Raw genomic sequence first — 16,565 nt, 5'->3', positions numbered from 1 at the left:
CAATTTTTGATTTTCCTCCTCACTACCCATCACAGTTTCGGAGGCCCTGAAATTTCAAGATGGCACATTTTTTGGAAAGTAGACACCCCAAGATATTTGCTGAGAGGCATGGCGAGTCCATGGAATATTTTATATTTTGCCACAAGTTTCGGGAAAATTACATTTTTTTTTTTTATTTTTTTTTTTAACACAAAGTTGTCACTAATAGATAAATTGCTCACACATACCATGGGTATGTCATGACACCCCAAAATACATTCTGCTGCTTCCCCTACAGGAATACAGGGATACCACATGTGTGAGACTTTTTGGGAGCATAGCTGTGTACGGGACCCCGAAAACCAGGTTTTCTAATGGCGTAAATTGTGCATTTCACCTCCGCACTACCTGTCACAGTTTTCAAGATAGCACAAAACCCCCCCAAATGACCCCATTTTGCAAAGTAGACACTCCAAGCTATTTGCTGAGAGGCATGGTGAGTCCAGTATCTGATTGGGCAGGACCGATCAACAGGTTCAGGCCAAAAATAATTGGCCTGGACCTGATGACTGATCGGTTCTGAACCCAATTAGATCATCAGAGGGGCCGGGGTCGCGCGGGAGCATGCCCCAGTGCGGCGGCGGTCGGCAAGTGGTTAAAAAAACACAGACCTGACTGGAGAGGTGAGGAGGATTCTGGGAGGTCACATGACATCACTCTTATCTCTATTAACCACTTAAGCCCCGGAGGATTTGGCTGCTAAAGACCAGGCCCTATTTTGCGATTCGGCACTGCGTGATTTTAACAGACAATTGCGCGGTCGTGCGGCGCTGTACCCAAATGAACTTGACGTCCTTTTTTTCCCACTAACAGAGCTTTCTTTTGGGGGTATTTGATCACCTGTGCGATTTTTATTTTTTGCGCTATAAACAAAAAAAGAGCGACAATTTTGAAAAAAATGACAATATTTTTCACAATTTTATATGAAATTCCCCCCAAAAAAATGTAAAAATCAAAATTTTTTTAACATTTTAGGCCAATTTGTTTTCTGCTACATATGTATGGTAAAAAAAAAATCGCAATAAGCGTATTTTGATTGGTTTGCGCAAAAGTTATTGCGTCTACTAACTACGGGAAAAATGTATGTCATTTTTATTTATTTTTTTTTTTTTACTAGTAATGGTGCGATCTGCGATTTTTTTTTTTTTTTTTTTTTTGCGGGACTGCGACATTGCGGCGGACAGATTGGACCCTTGACCTTTTGGGGGTACCAGTGACATTACTACAGTAATCAGTGCTATACATATGCACTGTTACTGTAAAAATGACACTGGCAGGAAAGGGTTAACTTTATTGGTGATCAGTGGGTTAAATGTATCCCTAGGGGCGTGATTCTAACTGTGGGGGGGCGTGGCTTGTGATGTAACCACAGAAACATACGATCCTACATAGCAGGATCGTATTATCTCTGCAGTTAGATCAGGGAGAATGACAGACGGCTTTGTTTACATTAGCCGCCTGCCTTTCTCCCTCTGCAGCGGGAGATCGCGGGTGGCCGGCAGACATCTGAGCCGTCGGTCACTCACGCGGGGATGACAGTGAGCGAGCGGGGCGGGAGCGCGCCTCCGGCAGCACGCGCTCGCCCCCTAGAGGCTTGTAGGTGAGCGACGTAGCCCTACATCGTTTTGCCTGTAGGGGGCTGACCGCCGCATTAAATAGTCGTGCGGTGGTCGGCAAGCGGTTAATAAAACACAAACCTGACCGGAGAGGTGAGGAGGATTCTGGGAATGTCATTTAATTTTAGTCTTTGTGTTCATATTTAGAGTTTTCCTCCTGTGAAGTCTGGAGATCATATGACCATCACATTGCCTCCACCTCCCTCCCTGATATAAAGAGAAATAACAAGATTCTAAAAGTCACCAGAGAGATCATTGAGTTGCTGACAGGAGAGGTGAGCGGTGCCGGGAAGGACATCATGATGGAGAATCAGCTGCCCCTCAAATTACCAGGTAAGAGGAGACTTTATTGTAAATGAGAGATCAGTACGGAGGGTCCCCCTAGATCCCCCATCATCTGATAAACACGTAGAAACAGTGTATTCAGTCAGTGTGTGTGTTTCCTACAGATGGATCCAGTAATGGGAACCCACCAGAGAGAAGTCCCCGTCCTCTGTATTCCCGGGATTCCACACAGGAAGGTCACACCATCCCTCACCATCATCAGGTAGATGAGGAACAATCACTGATAGTATCATTAGGATCTGTACATTATCTGCATTGTTACCATTGATGTCATTTTTATTATATATTCAGAGTGGAAACCTGAGAGATTCTAAAGTTGAGGTTAAAGAAGAGATAAAAGAGGAGGATGATAAGGATGGCGTGATGGAGGAGTCAGAGTTTCCAAAGGAACACAAAGATCTGTACCAGGACACCATGGTGGAGTCATCCAGCTCCAGTAACCCACCAGAGAGATGTCCCCGTCCTCTGTATTCCCGGGATTCCACACAGGAAGGTCACACCATCCCTCACCATCATCAGGTAGATGAGGAACAATTATTGGTAGTTCTAATTTATATACAAGCATGTTTGTTACAAGGAATGTTTTATTATATATTCAGAGTGGAAACCTCGGGGATGATAATATTGATGTTAAAGAAGAGTATAAAGAGGAGGATGAGGAGTATGGAGTGATGGAGGAGTTTACAGAAGGACACAAGAATATGATGAAGCCACCTTCTACCAGGAACCCACCAGAGAGATGTCCCCATCCTCTGTATTCCCGGGATTCCACACAGGAAGGTCACACCATCCCTCATTGTTACAAGGTTGGTGGAAACAAAGATTAAAACAAAAGTAAGGCGCAGTTGCTACAAATCTCATGGTAAATGTCCATAAAGAAGTCCATATACTTGGTGGAGTGCACTAAATAGGCCAATATCTTAGGGCTGCCATCAATATAGGAACAGAAGCCATATTCCTGCAAGGCTGCCGGTATAAACAAGAGGGAGGGCGGCTCTAAGTGCAGAATTTAAAACCGATTTATTGTATAGTATATAATTGGCAACTCACATGTTTGGAGATAAGAACAGGCAGTTCATAATAGTAAGGCTGTCCCAAGGGTCATCCGTGGACATAAAGTCCGTTCACTGGCAGCGCCATGCAGGGTTCTCCTTGCTGGTCACTGTTATGAGGAAGCCGGCCATATGGTGGATATATACTGAGATCGAGGCTTGAGGCACTGGTGGCTCAGCAACGAAGGACAAAAGACATCACAGGAATGCGACGCATTTCTGAGCATTTGTGCTGCAAGTATTACGGCAGCCGCGCTCCTTCTTCAATGCTTGAAGGTGATGTCACAAGAATAAAGCAGATTTCTCTTTCGCTCATTGAAGAACACAGCTCCAGAATCTTCTTAGTCATTGGGTTATGCTGCCCCATACAGGATAAGGACATGAGGCAGGAAAAAGCTTTACCAAGCCTATGGGGCAGTCCCAGGGGGCATACTCCCACACTCTGCTATAGGCATTCAGTTTCTTCTGCCTAGTCAGGACTAAGGACCTAGTTCCTTGCTGGGATTTCTGGCCCTAACATTTTTCCTGTTCCTGTGAGAATTACAATCAACTGTTGGACTGGGTGAGGGACTGGATATTCTAGATCCTTAAGGTCTCCCTAGTCTGCCCATTGAGCGTGCGCAGGCTTCAGCTCCACGCTAGATCGGCCGTGGCATAGCCCCACTGGACGGGGGCTGGCCTGCGAGTTAATTGTCTCACGAGGATGCATAGACCTGATCATAGCCTTAGTCCCAGCATGCCTCTTGCCCCGCAGCACCCCCATTCTGATGGTGCGCTGGTCTGCCCGGAGCGGTGCCCACCCCGTTCCATGGTGTGGTAAGTAGTGTAGTGTTCCCCCCTCTCCCCTGGTGGTCTTTTGCGGTGGACGTGGGCCCCTCTCTAGGACGGTCTGACCCCCTGGTTCCCTTCCCCCCAGCCCCTCTAAACAGTCACTGTGGGTCTTTCAGCTCCCCACACCACTCCCCTCCCCCCCTTACCCAGGTGCAGTTGTGCAGCTTTGCCACATGCTCCTATAGGGAGTTGGCTGTAGTTGCTGCTGACCGAGCTGCAGATGCTGACCAGGCTGCTGACCGGGTTTTAGTGGAAACTAAGTGAGGCAACCCCTGTGAGGACGGCTGAAGCCACTGCCTCCTGGGTGGTTGGATCCGCTGAGGCTCGTGTCCTGGCCTACTAGGCCATGCGGGTGAGTTGGGCGCCGCCATTGGGGGGCGACCTCAGCCCCCAACTCCCCCCTTGGGCATCTGCCGGACTAAGGATTCGTGATATTTGCAGCAGGGCCCACACAAAAATTTAGGCCACGGCTTGCGGCCTGCTGGGCCATATGGTCAGCTTGGCACCTGTCCTAAACCAGGTGATGCTTCATTTTTAGTGACAGTCATGCCGCCATTATTGTGTGAGCCAGGGTACCCTGCCTGCGTGTCCGTGTCACGGCGGGCGGCCCACCTTTAAGGGGGGCTATGTTCTATTATGTGCTCTATGGTGGACTCTTAAGGCAACCCCCCTTATCTTTTGCGAGGTCTCATAGGTGGTCCATTTATGGACCTTTGGCCTGCGTCCCCTTGTGGGATCGCATTTGGCAATCTCCCCTGACTGTTATGTTTCAGGGTGAGCTTAGTATGTAGCGACCCTACTGGGTCTGCGTCCATGTACCTTGAGTGCTCTGTTAGTGAGGATGATTCCTCTTCTACTGCAGTCATAGACCCCTTTGACAGGAGAGCCGAGACTTTAGTCCACTACATGTTTACTGTGGCCGGTTCGGGGCTAAATAGCATTGGTGTCCCAGACTTTAACAGGGTGGGCAATTATTGGGCCAGGATCTGGAGGGGGGAACAGCTTCCCCCTGCCCTTGAGGAGCTGGCGGACCAGTTAGTCCAGGGGTTGCAGTTTGCCTGTAATGCCTCTCTGGATGCGGCTCCCTTAGTTTCTAGGCTGTCCGTGACAGCAGTGGTCCTACGGCTAGTGGTCCTTCGGATATGGTTGGATGATATTATTAAGGGTCTTACAGGGGGGAAGAGAACTCTTCTTTCACAGGCTGCCAGAAGCAAGGAGTCTCATCGCAGACATGGGCCCTTTTTTTTTCTCGGCTCATATGCAGCCTTTTCGTCTCCCAGGATCTCAAGACAAAGGATCTTGGTCTCGCCTCAGATCCTCGGGTAGTCACAAAAGTGTTGGCCCCGGTGTTGACATTGTAGCGGCAGTGGGGGATTGCGGTACTGGGTACCTGGACACTCTTTTCTGCGAGCAGAGTCTCCGACTGCATAAAAGGACAACCCAGAAATTACTGTACGGACTCTGCAGGAGCTCAGTTGGAAATTGAGCTTCCAAAAATCTGCTCTGGTTCCGTCCACCAAGTTGGACTATCTGGGTCTGACTCTGGACTCGGCTTCAGCCAGGCTGTTTCTTCCAGGGGAAAAAACTCCGAAATCAGCTGGATGCGATTTGGCTCCTGTTGTCCAGCAGACAGTCATCTTTCAGGACTTGCATGCGGGTGCTGTGCCTGATGGTGTCTACATTCGAAACGGTTCTCTTTGCACAGTTCCACTTGAGAACTCTGCATAGAGAGTTTCTTGCCAAGTGGGACAAGAATCCACAGTCTCTAGAGAATCAGATCCTGTTGAGCCGGCATACAAGAGGGTCCCTGATATGGTGGCTTTGCTCTCCGGCACTTCAACAGGGCAAATTCTTCCTTCCCCTGTACTGGACGGTGGTCTCCACGGTTGGCAGCCTGTCTTGGTGGGGAGGCGTTTTGGGCACTAATGTGCTCAAGGGGTCTGGACTCTGGAGGAGTCAAGACTACCGATCAATATATTGAAACTTCGGGCGATAAGATTTGTCTGGCTCATTGGACAAATCGCCTTTAGGGGTGCCCGGTAGGTAGCTGGCATTCTAATGGTGGGGAACTTCCGCGGTGGACCTGTTGGGCTTTTATCTCAACAGGAAGGAACATAGAATTGAGTCAAGGTTTCGGGATCCTCTGGCTGACGCCACAGATTACTGGTGGGTTCTTGGGGCCAGTATCATATGATATATGCCTTTCCCCCGCTAATACTTCCGCCCAGTCTTTTGCGAAGAATCGAGGCAGAAGTCATCCTAGTGGCTCCAGACTGGCTTGTCTGTCTTGGTTCACTGATCTGGTAAGGCCGGTCGCCGAAGCCTCTTGGAGACTTCATTTCAGAGAAGATCTATTGGCCCATGGGCCAACCTTCCATCCTGCTTTACAGTCGATGGCTTTAATGGCTTGGCTGTTGAAAGCCAGGTGCTGAAGGATAGGGGGTTGTCTGAATTGGTGATTCCCACGCTGTTAAAGGCTGAAAAATCTACCTCTAGGAAGATTTACCATCGCACCTGGAAAATGTACATTGTGTGGTATGAGTCTCTTGGGGGTCATCCCTGTTCCCTTTCGGTGGCCCAGATTTTGGCATTCTTCAAATGAGGTGTTAAGTACCACCTGGCCCTGGGTACCATCCAGGGCCAGGTTTTTGGCCTTGGCGGTCTTCTTTTACCATTCTTTGGCTATGCATTCTTTGGTTTGCACCTTTGTTCAGGGGGTTCGCCACTTGGCTCCCCCAGTTCAGTCTCTGTTGCCTCCGTGGGATCTCAATTTGGTGCTGTCGGTTCTCCAGTAGCCGCCTTTCAAAAATATTTGCAAGCTTCCCCTGATTATATTGTCTCACAAGGTAGCCTACCTGGTGGCTATTATTTCTGCATGCAGGGTGTCGGAGCTGGTGGTGTTGTCTTGTTGTTCACCTTACCTGGTGGCTCACAGAGATAGTGGTGCTTCGCCCTTGTCAGTCTTCACTTCCTAAGGTTGTTTCTGGTTTCCATCTGAATGAAGACATTGTGTTGCCTTCCCTGTTTCCTAAGTCTAAACATCCTAGGTGGATTGCCTTGCACTCTCTGGATGTGGGTCGGGCTCTCATGGTGTACCTTGCGGTAACCGAGTCATTTAGGAAATCAGCCTTACTATTTGTCCTTATGCATAGACCTTGCAAGGGGCTGGTCGAGTCTGGCACGACCATTTCCAGATGGACAAGACAGACGGTGGTGCAGGCCCAGTCCATCAACAGTCGGGTTCCTCTGTTCCCTGTTAAGGCGCTTTCTACGTGGGCGCTTAGTGCCTTCTGGGCCTTCTGCCATGAGGTGTCAGTGATACAGGTTTGCAAGGCGGCCACTGGTCATCTGTGCTCACTTTTACAAAATTTTACAAAGTGGATGTACTGGCATCTGCTGATGCTTCTTTTGGCAGCAGGGTTTTGCAGGTCGCTGTTTGAGAGGACCTTGTCCTCTTTGAAGGTGTATTGTTTTCAGGTGAGCTCCAGGTACTCCTGTTTGAGCTCCATATCTGGTTGGCTAGGTTTAGCATTTTGGGAATTGATTTCTGTTGTGTTTTTTCCCACCCCTCATGTTTAACAATGCTAACGTCCCAATGGTTTAGAAGATTCTGGAGCTGTGCCCGTCAATGAACATCAGAGAAAAGGATTTTATAGTAAGACAAAAATTCTATTATTTTACAGAAGATGATATTTATTGATTATAATAATTTTCTTGATTTAGAATGGAGATCCAATCGATATAGAATTTGAGGTTAAAGCAGAAGAAGAAGAGACGTATGTGAGGGATGATCAGCAGTCTATGGAGGAGGATGGAATAACGGGGACATTTATAGAGGAGGACACTCCTACAGAGATCAGCACAGGTGGGTCATTAACACTAAATAAATACATGTAAGCCACCACTGATTACTGAACACCAATATTATGAGTCCTGATCCCTGCACTATATACTGTATGTTGTACATTACATACTCCTGACCCCTGCACTATATACTCTATGCTGTACATTACATACTCCTGACCCCTGCACTATATACTCTATGTTGTACATTACATACTCCTGACTTTTGCTCTCTCCCCTCTTCCCACTGCTATATATACACATAATATGGATTCTCTTTTGTTACACCCATTTCCTACCAGCTGGACATTTTATATCTGATGATTTGATTGGAGGACAGACTTTTACATGCTGATAATAATGTGATAACATCCTCCAACTTTGGAACCTTAAACAGAAAGTGATAATGAGGGAGGAGTCAGTAACCCAATGATGTTGGTCTTCAGGATCAGTCCAGTCTTCATCTTGGTTGTTCTCCCCCCATCCTCACTTTCTGACCTCTGGTGGGGCTCAGCCCCGCTGTTATTCATGACTAAATCATGGACTAAATAAGGAAGTGCGGGACTTCTTGTGTTGGGAAGATGGCAATGAGTGATAGAGGGGGAGGGGACACTAGTCCTACAATCCCCTCATCACTGTCACTCCTATAAAAGACAGTTCTCGTTGTTTCCTCACTCTCTGACTAAGATCCATGAATAAAGAAATGAACTGGTAGGAGATCAGAGGACCCATTTACTAGATACCTTGAGGGGGGAATTGTAAGATCCTCAGAGACAAAGCTGCCTGATGTGGGCGGAGTCCTGGTATAGGGGAACCAATCTGCTCATGTCTAGTAATAATCTTTGTATTTCTATTTTAGTACATGGATGGGAAATGAGGAAAACCTCAGAGGATTGTCTCACTTTGTCTCCAGACTGTAAAGTAGAAGATGAGGACATCACACAGTATAGTCCAGGAGAAAACCTGGCTACCTCAAATGTCGATCCGGCATCACACAGTGTAGATGGACCATCGTATTCCTCTTATCCTGAGGAACCTCAGACTGTGAGGGACAGTGCCGGACCATCGTATTCCTCTTATCCTGAAGAACCTCAGACTGTGAGGGACCGTGCTGTCCTTCCAACAGATACAAGATTTCCGTGTACTGAGTATGGGAAATGTTTCAGTGATAAATCAAATCTTCGTGTACATAAAAGGTGTCACACAGGTGAGAAGCTGTATTCCTGTCCTGAGTGCGGGAAAAAATTTTCAGTGAAGGCCAATCTTTACAGACATCAGAGATTGCACACTGCAGAGAATCCTCTTTCCTGTCCTGAGTGCGGGAAATGTTTTTCACAGAAGTCATATCTTTCCACGCATCAGAGATTGCACACCGGTGAGAAGCCGTATTCCTGTCCTGAGTGTGGGAAATGTTTTTCACAGAAGTCTGTTCTTTCCACACATCAGAGATCTCACACCGGTGAGAAGCCGTATTCCTGTCCTGAGTGCGGGAAATGTTTTTCAGCGAAGACCGATCTTAACAAACATTGGAGATCTCACACTGGTGAGAAGCCGTATTCCTGTCCTGAGTGCGGGAAATGTTTTTCAGAGAAGTCCACTCTTTTCAGGCATCAGAGATTGCACACTGGTGAGAAGCCGTATTCTTGTCCTGAGTGCAGGAAATGTTTTTCACGGAAGTCTGCTCTTTCCACACATCGGATATCTCACACTGGTGAGAAGCCGTATTCCTGTCCTGAGTGCGGGAAATGTTTTTCAGCGATGACCGATCTTAACAAACATTGGAGATCTCACACTGGTGAGAAGCCGTATTCCTGTCCTGAGTGCGAGAAATGTTTTTCACAGAAGTCATATCTTTCCACGCATCAGAGATTGCACACTGGGGAGAAGCCGTATTCCTGTCCTGAGTGCGGGAAATGTTTTTCACGGAAGTCTGCTCTTTCCACACATCAGAGATCTCACACTGGTGAGAAGCCGTATTCCTGTCCTGAGTGCGGGAAATGTTTTTCAGCGAAGACCGATCTTAACAAACATTGGAGATCTCACACTGGTGAGAAGCCGTATTCCTGTCCTGAGTGCGGGAAATGTTTTTCAGAGAGGTCCACTCTTTTCAGGCATCAGAGATTGCACACTGGTGAGAAGCCGTATTCCTGTCCTGAGTGCGGGAAATGTTTTTCACGGAAGTCTGCTCTTTCCACACATCGGATATCTCACACTGGTGAGAAGCCGTATTCCTGTCCTGAGTGTGGGAAATGTTTTTTAGAGAAGTCCGCTCTTTCCACACATCAGAGATTGCACACTGGTGAGAAGCCGTATTCCTGTCCTGAGTGCGGGAAATGTTTTTCAGGGAAGTCCCATCTTTCCACACATCAGAGATGGCACACTGGGGAGAAGCCGTATTGCTGTCCTGAGTGCGGGAAATGTTTTTCAGAGAGGTCCACTCTTTTCAAGCATCAGAGATTGCACACTGGTGAGAAGCCGTATTCCTGTCCTGAGTGTGGGAAATGTTTTTCACGAAAGTCCGCTCTTTCCAGACATCAGAGATCTCACACTGGTGAGAAGCCGTATTCCTGTCCTGAGTGCGGAAAATGTTTTTTAGAGAAGTCCGCTCTTTCCAAACATCAGAGATTCCACACTGGTGAGAAGCCGTATTCCTGTCCTAAATGCGGTAAATGTTTTTCACTGAAGTCCCATCTTTCCTCACATCAGAGATCGCACACTGGTGAGAAGCCGTATTCTTGTCCTGAGTGCGGGAAATGTTTTTCACAGAAGTCCAATCTTTCCAGACATCAGAGATCTCACACGGGGGAGAAGCCACATTCCTGTCCTGAGTGAATTGTGGGAATTGTTCCTCACTGAAGTTTTTTTTTTCCCGTACATCAGGGTCCCACACAACCCTGGATGTCTATTAGTGCCTTGAGTGCGGGAAATGTCTTCTATATGAATGTTGGTGGACATGTGGGGAAGAAGCACACCCTGATATACACCTCAGATATACTCCATGGCTGATCTTCATCATGTAAGAAACATTTCATAAGGAGATCAGAGATCACCAAAGACATGGATGAAGTGTTGTCCCGTGTTGGCCATTGATAGCAGGAGAAAAATAAAAATGGAGTCCTTACCTTTCATTGGCTGAGTACATTTTGTGTGGGAAGATTTCACAAACATTTAGAGGTCTGTTTTTTTTTTTAAAAAAGTGTGATTTCCTATAATCGTCAGCTCCACCTAGTGGCCATAATGTGTTATTTCGCTTTTTTTAAATTGAGGTATTTTGGGACAAATACTGGATTATGGCCACTAGATGGAGCTAAGGATTCTCTTCATAGGCCGCTATGGACTGAATGTACAATCGGATCAATGTACTCATGTTGTCACTGGGGGTGTTGAAAATGATCGGCGCATCACCATGCAGCCTTTTCCGATTCGGTTACGATGCAGAAACCAGAATAATCACGGTTGTGCGTGACGTCAACCTGGCTCCACCCCCCCTCCCCCCACAGGAGTGTCATTGCTGGATTAACATGCACCGTTGGCCTGGCTGCGTCCGGCGGTGTTCCCCTCTCATTGGATGGTGTTGCCTCAGAAGGCGGGTGATCCAGAACATCAACGTGCCGCCCCCCCCCCACGCTCTCCGCCCTTCCTCGGGATTTGTATCTCTGTCACCTCCCCCATGGGTGGGTGTAGTGCCGCTCGGCGCTAACATCATCATCACATCCCTGGGATGAGACACAGAGTCTGCTTTAGGAAATGAGGGGGAGGGGTAAGAGACCAGCCTGCCATGTTTAATGTAAGTGAGGGGTGAGTGCATAGAAGTGGCTCATCCCCTTCCTCTGCTGTACCTCCAGTCTGTGTGCTGTGTGTGCCTATCACATTGGGGCCTAAGTTGCTGCCAAAAGACTCCCCAATGATTTGTTAAAGTGATACTAAAGGGTATTATTATTATTTTCTGTAAAATAAAGAAAGATATCATACTTACCTGCTGGCCGTCTCCTGTACCATGTCTGCAGTCTCTGACCGTTAGAGATGTCCCGAACTGTTCGCTGGTGGACAGTTCCCGGCGAACATCGCTTGTTTGCGTCCGCCTCTGCGGGCGAACATATGCGATGTTCGGTCCGCCCCTATACTTCATCATTGAGGCAAACTTTGACCCTGTACCTCACAGTCAGCAGACACATTCCAGCCAATCAGCATACCCTCCCTCCCACCTCCTATAAAAAAGCAAGGGCAGCATCCATCTTAGATAATTCTGAAGCAGTGTGTTAGTGAGAGCAGGGAGAGTGCTGCTGCTGTTAATAGCTAGGGACAGTTGTTAGTCAGTGTTCTCGATCCACTCCAGCTGTAAGGACAGCATCCTGACAGCACCCCAAAAAGCCCTTTTTAGGGCTGGTATTTGAGTAATTTTTTAATATATATATATATATCTATTGTGCAGTTGCCTGCCCGCTGTGTGTGAGAGGCCACAGACCCACCACAGACTGTACTGTGTGCACACCACACTCATTTTGGGTGTTTTACAGTTTAAAAAATATTTTTTTTTTCCTCTGTCATAATTGCAGTGAGTGTCAGGTCCACAGAGTGTACTGTGCCCACTGCAGTGCCCACCACTCATATATACGGTGGCACAGCAGCTTGCAAATTAAAAATATATATTTTTTATAATTGCAGTTGCCTGGCCTGCCAGTGACTGTCAGGTCCACAGAGTGTACAGTGCCCACCACTGATATATACGGTGGCACAGCAGCTTGCAAATTAAATATATATATATTTTTTTATAATTGCAGTTGCCTGGCCTGCCAGTTCCACAGAGTGTACTGTGCCCACTGCAGTGCCCACCACTCATATATACGGTGGCACAGCAGCTTGCAAATTAAAAATATATATATTTTTTTATAATTGCAGTTGCCTGGCCTGCCAGTGACTGTCAGGTCCACAGAGTGTACTGTGCCCACCACTCATATATACGGTGGCACAGCAGCTTGCAAATTAAAAATATATATATTTTTTTATAATTGCAGTTGCCTGGCCTGACAGTGACTGTCAGGTCCACAGAGTGTACTGTGCCTACTGCAGTGCCCACCACTGATATATATACGGTGGCACAGCAGCTTGCACGCATAGTACCACAAATCTAACAAAAAATTACAGGCAGAGGCAGGACACCCTGCAGAGGCTGTCGTGGTCGTGGTGCTGTGATTTCCTTTGGCCCTAGAATAATGCCCAGTGTTCAGAAGCCACGTACCCTGAACTCAAAAAATTCTGAGGACATAGTTGACTGGCTTACACAGGACACCCAATCTTCTACAGCTTCCGCTCGGAACCTTAATGCACCATCCTCCTCCAGCTCAGCTTCGGGCACCTCTCAATTTACCGCTCGCCCGCCCGCCAGCACCACCACCAACACTAGCACCACAGCCGCTTCACTTGATCTGTCAGAGGAGTTATTTACACATGAGTTGGAAGAAATAAGTGATGTGCAACCATTAGTGCCAGAGGATGTAGATAACGGGGATATGTCTCAGTCAGGCAGCATTATACACATGGACGTACATTGTGATGATGATGATGATGTTGTACCTGCTGCTGCTGCCTTTGCTGAGTTGTCAAGTAAAGCGGCTGATGATGACGATGTGTCCGTGGATGTCACCTGGGTGCCTACGCGAAGAGCAGAAGAAGAGGGGGAAAGTTCAGATGGGGAGACAGAGAGGAGGAGGAGATGAGTTGGAAGCAGGGGGAGGTCATCGCAAGGAGCTAGTGGCACAGTCAGACAGCATGTATCGGCACCCGGGGTCAGCCAGACAGCACGCCAATCAACGCAAGCTGTTGCCACCACCAGAATGCCGTCATTGCAAAGCTCAGCAGTGTGGCATTTTTTTTATGTGTCTGCCTCTGAAAGCAGCGATGCCATTTGCAACCTGTGCCAAAAGAAACTGAGTCGTGGGAAGTCCAACACCCACCTAGGTGCAACTGCTTTGCGAAGGCACATGATCTCCCATCACAAACGCCTATGGGATCAACACATGAGTAAAAGCAGCACACAAACTCAAAGCCACCATCCTCCTCCTGGTCCAGCATCTTCAGCCACGTCAACCACTGCTGTCCTCCTTGCCCTCTATCAACAACCCGCCAGTGCCGCCACTCCGCCTCTCACCTTCAGCAGTTCCTGCTCATCTGCCCACAGTCAGGTGTCTGTCAAGGAAATGTTTGAGCGTAAGAAGCCAATCTCACAGAGTCACCCCCTTGCCCGGCGTCTGACAGCTGGCTTGTCGGAACTCTTAGCCCATCAGCTTTTACCATACAAGCTGGTGGAGTCTGAGGCCTTCAAAAAATGTGTCGCTATTGGGACACCGCAGTGGAAGGTACCCGGCCGAAATTTTTTTTCACAAAAGGCAATCCCCAACCTGTACTTTATTGTGGAAAAAGAAGTAATGTCATGTCTGGCACACAGTGTTGGGGCAAGGGTCCATCTGACCACTGATAGCTGGTCTGCAAAGCACAGTCAGGGCAGGTATATTACTTACACTGCGCATTGGGTAAACCTGCTGGCGGCTGCCAAGCATGGAATGCGTGGCTCTGCAGAGGAGTTGGTGACACTGTCATGACTTGCAGGCAGGCCTGCTGCCACCTCCTCTACTCCTACTCCATCCTCTTTGCTAACCTCCTCAGCTGAGTCCTCTTCTGCTGTTGTGTCTTGCTCCACACCAACTGCACCCCCCAGCTCCCCAGGGGCTATTCCACATGCCGGATACGACAGTGTCACGCTGTCTTGGGGTTGACTTGCCTGAAAGCAGAGAGTCACACCGGACCAGCACTACTGTCCGCCCTGAACGCACAGGTGGATCAGTGGCTAACCCCGCACCAACTGGAGATCGGCAAATTGGTGTGTGATAACGGAAGCAATTTGTTGGCGGCATTGAATTTGGGCAAGTTGACACATGTGCCGTGCATGGCACATGTGTTGAATCTGATTGTACAACGCTTTGTGCAGAAGTACCCAGGCTTACAGGACATCCTCAAGCAGGCCAGGAAGGTGTGTGGCCATTTCAGGCGTTCCTACACGGCCATGGCGCACTTTTCAGATATTCAGCGGCGAAACAACGTGCCAGTGAGGCGCTTGATTTGCGACAGCACGACACGTTGGAATTCAACACTCCTGATGTTCGACCGCCTGCTCCAACAAGAAAAAGCGGTCAACGAGTATTTGTATGACCGGGGTGCTAGGACAGCCTCTGCGGAGCTGGGTATTTTTTTGCCACGTTACTGGACGCTCATGCACAATGCCTGTAGGCTCATGCATCCTTTTGAGGAGGTGACAAACCTAGTCAGTCGCACCGAAGGCACCATCAGCGACATCATCCCATATGGTTTCTTCCTGGAGCGTGCCCTGCGAAGAGTGCTGGATCAGGCCGTAGATGAGTGTGAAGAGGAAGTTGTGGTCACCATCACCACCAGAAACAGCCTTATCATCGCTTGCTGGACCTGCGGCAACGCTGGAAGAGGAGTCTGAGATCCCCATTGAGATATTTAAAAATTGCTATCATGTCCCCCCTCAGGCGTCTCTGCTCCAGGGAGAATAAATCAAGCGTTTGCAGACGCTCTTCATAATTAAGGTCCTCCAATCCCCTAATTAGTTTAATTGCCCTTCTCTGGACTCTCTCCAGCTCCAACACATCCCTCCTGAGGACTGGCGACCAGAACTTATCTCTGGAATACATCCCTTTCTTTATGCATGCTAATATTCTGCTGGGTGATCTTGGGTGATCATTAAAGCCTACTAGGTCAACAATGGGCCCACACTGCAGAATCATTGTTTTCTGGGTCACTTAATTGTCAATGAACTACCTCAGCACGCCCATAGGCTTTGAAAAACCGCTATCGCCTGCAATCTCCCAATCGTGCGCATGAGCACAGTCACATCACTACAGCAAGATTGACGCATAGAGGAATAAAATGTATGTCATGAGTGTGTCAACTATTGACAACTCTTTGCGCTTGTCTAAAATCTATTCGATACACGTCCCCTGATAGGGGACGTAACCGGGATAAAACTGATAAGAATAGTACCACTTAACACACCACTCATATAGGATGGCACAGTACATTGCACGGCGCACGCGCAGTGCCCAAAATTGGTAGTAAGAGGACAGACCAACCATCTTTTTCCATCTCCCGGTTACTAAAATCTATTCCATACACCGGCCCCTGATAGGGGACGTAACGTAACAGGGATTAAACTGATAAGAACAGATTTTTTTAATTTAAAAAAAAGAGGACAGCCTCTGTGGAGCTGGGTATTTTTTGGCCGCGTTACTGAATGCTCATGCACAATGGCTGTAGGCTCATGCGTCCTTTTGCGGAGGTGACAAACCTGGTCAGTCGAACCCAAGGCAACATCATCGACCTCATCCCATATGCGTTTTTTCTGGAGCGTGCCCTGCGAAGAGTACTGGATCAGGCCGTAGATGAGCATGAAGAGCAAGAGTTGTGGTCCCCATTACCACCAGAAGCAGCCTTGTCATTGTCGATTGCTGGACCTGTGGCAACGCAGAGAGAGGAGTCTGAAGAAGAGAAGTCAGAGGAGGAAGGTGGCTTTGAGGAGGTGGAAGACCAACCACAGCAGGCGTCCCAGGGGGCTTGTTGTCACCTTTCGGGGACCCTTGGTGTTGTACGTGGCTGGGTGGAGGAAGAGACCTTCAATGACGTCAGCGAGGACAAGGAACGGGACATGGCTAGCTTGGTATCCAACCTTGTGCAAATGGGGAGTTTGCGGTTGTGCAAATGGACTGACTGACTGACTATTAAATGGGTGTCAGGTCACCTGTGGCCAGGTGACAACTGCACC

At 48.1% G+C, this 16,565-nt stretch overlaps 4 protein-coding genes across 4 annotated transcripts in view; 2 read left to right on the top strand and 2 right to left on the bottom strand.

Moving 5' to 3' along the window:
* Positions 1–16,565, top strand: part of LOC309549119 (uncharacterized protein) — a 2,919,967-nt gene that overhangs the window by 2,241,757 nt on the left and 661,645 nt on the right. Inside the window, exons 21-22 of the mRNA XM_082249156.1 lie at positions 2,105–2,202; positions 2,292–2,519. Of these exons, the coding sequence (XP_082105282.1) occupies positions 2,105–2,202; positions 2,292–2,519 (326 nt within the window). The remainder of the gene's footprint in view (positions 1–2,104; positions 2,203–2,291; positions 2,520–16,565) is intronic.
* LOC309549117 (uncharacterized protein) overlaps positions 1–16,565 on the bottom strand; it is a 4,285,597-nt gene that overhangs the window by 3,718,048 nt on the left and 550,984 nt on the right.
* Positions 1–16,565, bottom strand: part of LOC309548645 (uncharacterized protein) — a gene marked incomplete at its 3' end in the record, with an annotated part of 257,244 nt that overhangs the window by 156,392 nt on the left and 84,287 nt on the right. The gene's annotated exons all lie outside the window — the stretch shown is intronic.
* LOC309548643 (uncharacterized protein) lies at positions 8,730–10,558 on the top strand (the record flags this gene model as incomplete). Its single annotated transcript, XM_082248612.1, has 3 exons — positions 8,730–8,739; positions 8,853–8,933; positions 8,979–10,558. The coding sequence occupies 3 exons, from the start codon at positions 8,730–8,732 to the stop codon at positions 10,556–10,558; spliced, it is 1,671 nt and encodes a 556-aa protein (XP_082104738.1).

Source organism: Pelophylax lessonae, assembly GCF_965119305.1.
Source record: "Pelophylax lessonae genome assembly, chromosome: 3".
NCBI lineage: Eukaryota > Metazoa > Chordata > Amphibia > Anura > Ranidae > Pelophylax > Pelophylax lessonae.
Note: the sequence above shows the minus strand (reverse complement) of the source record. Positions and strands in the feature narration are given on the sequence as shown.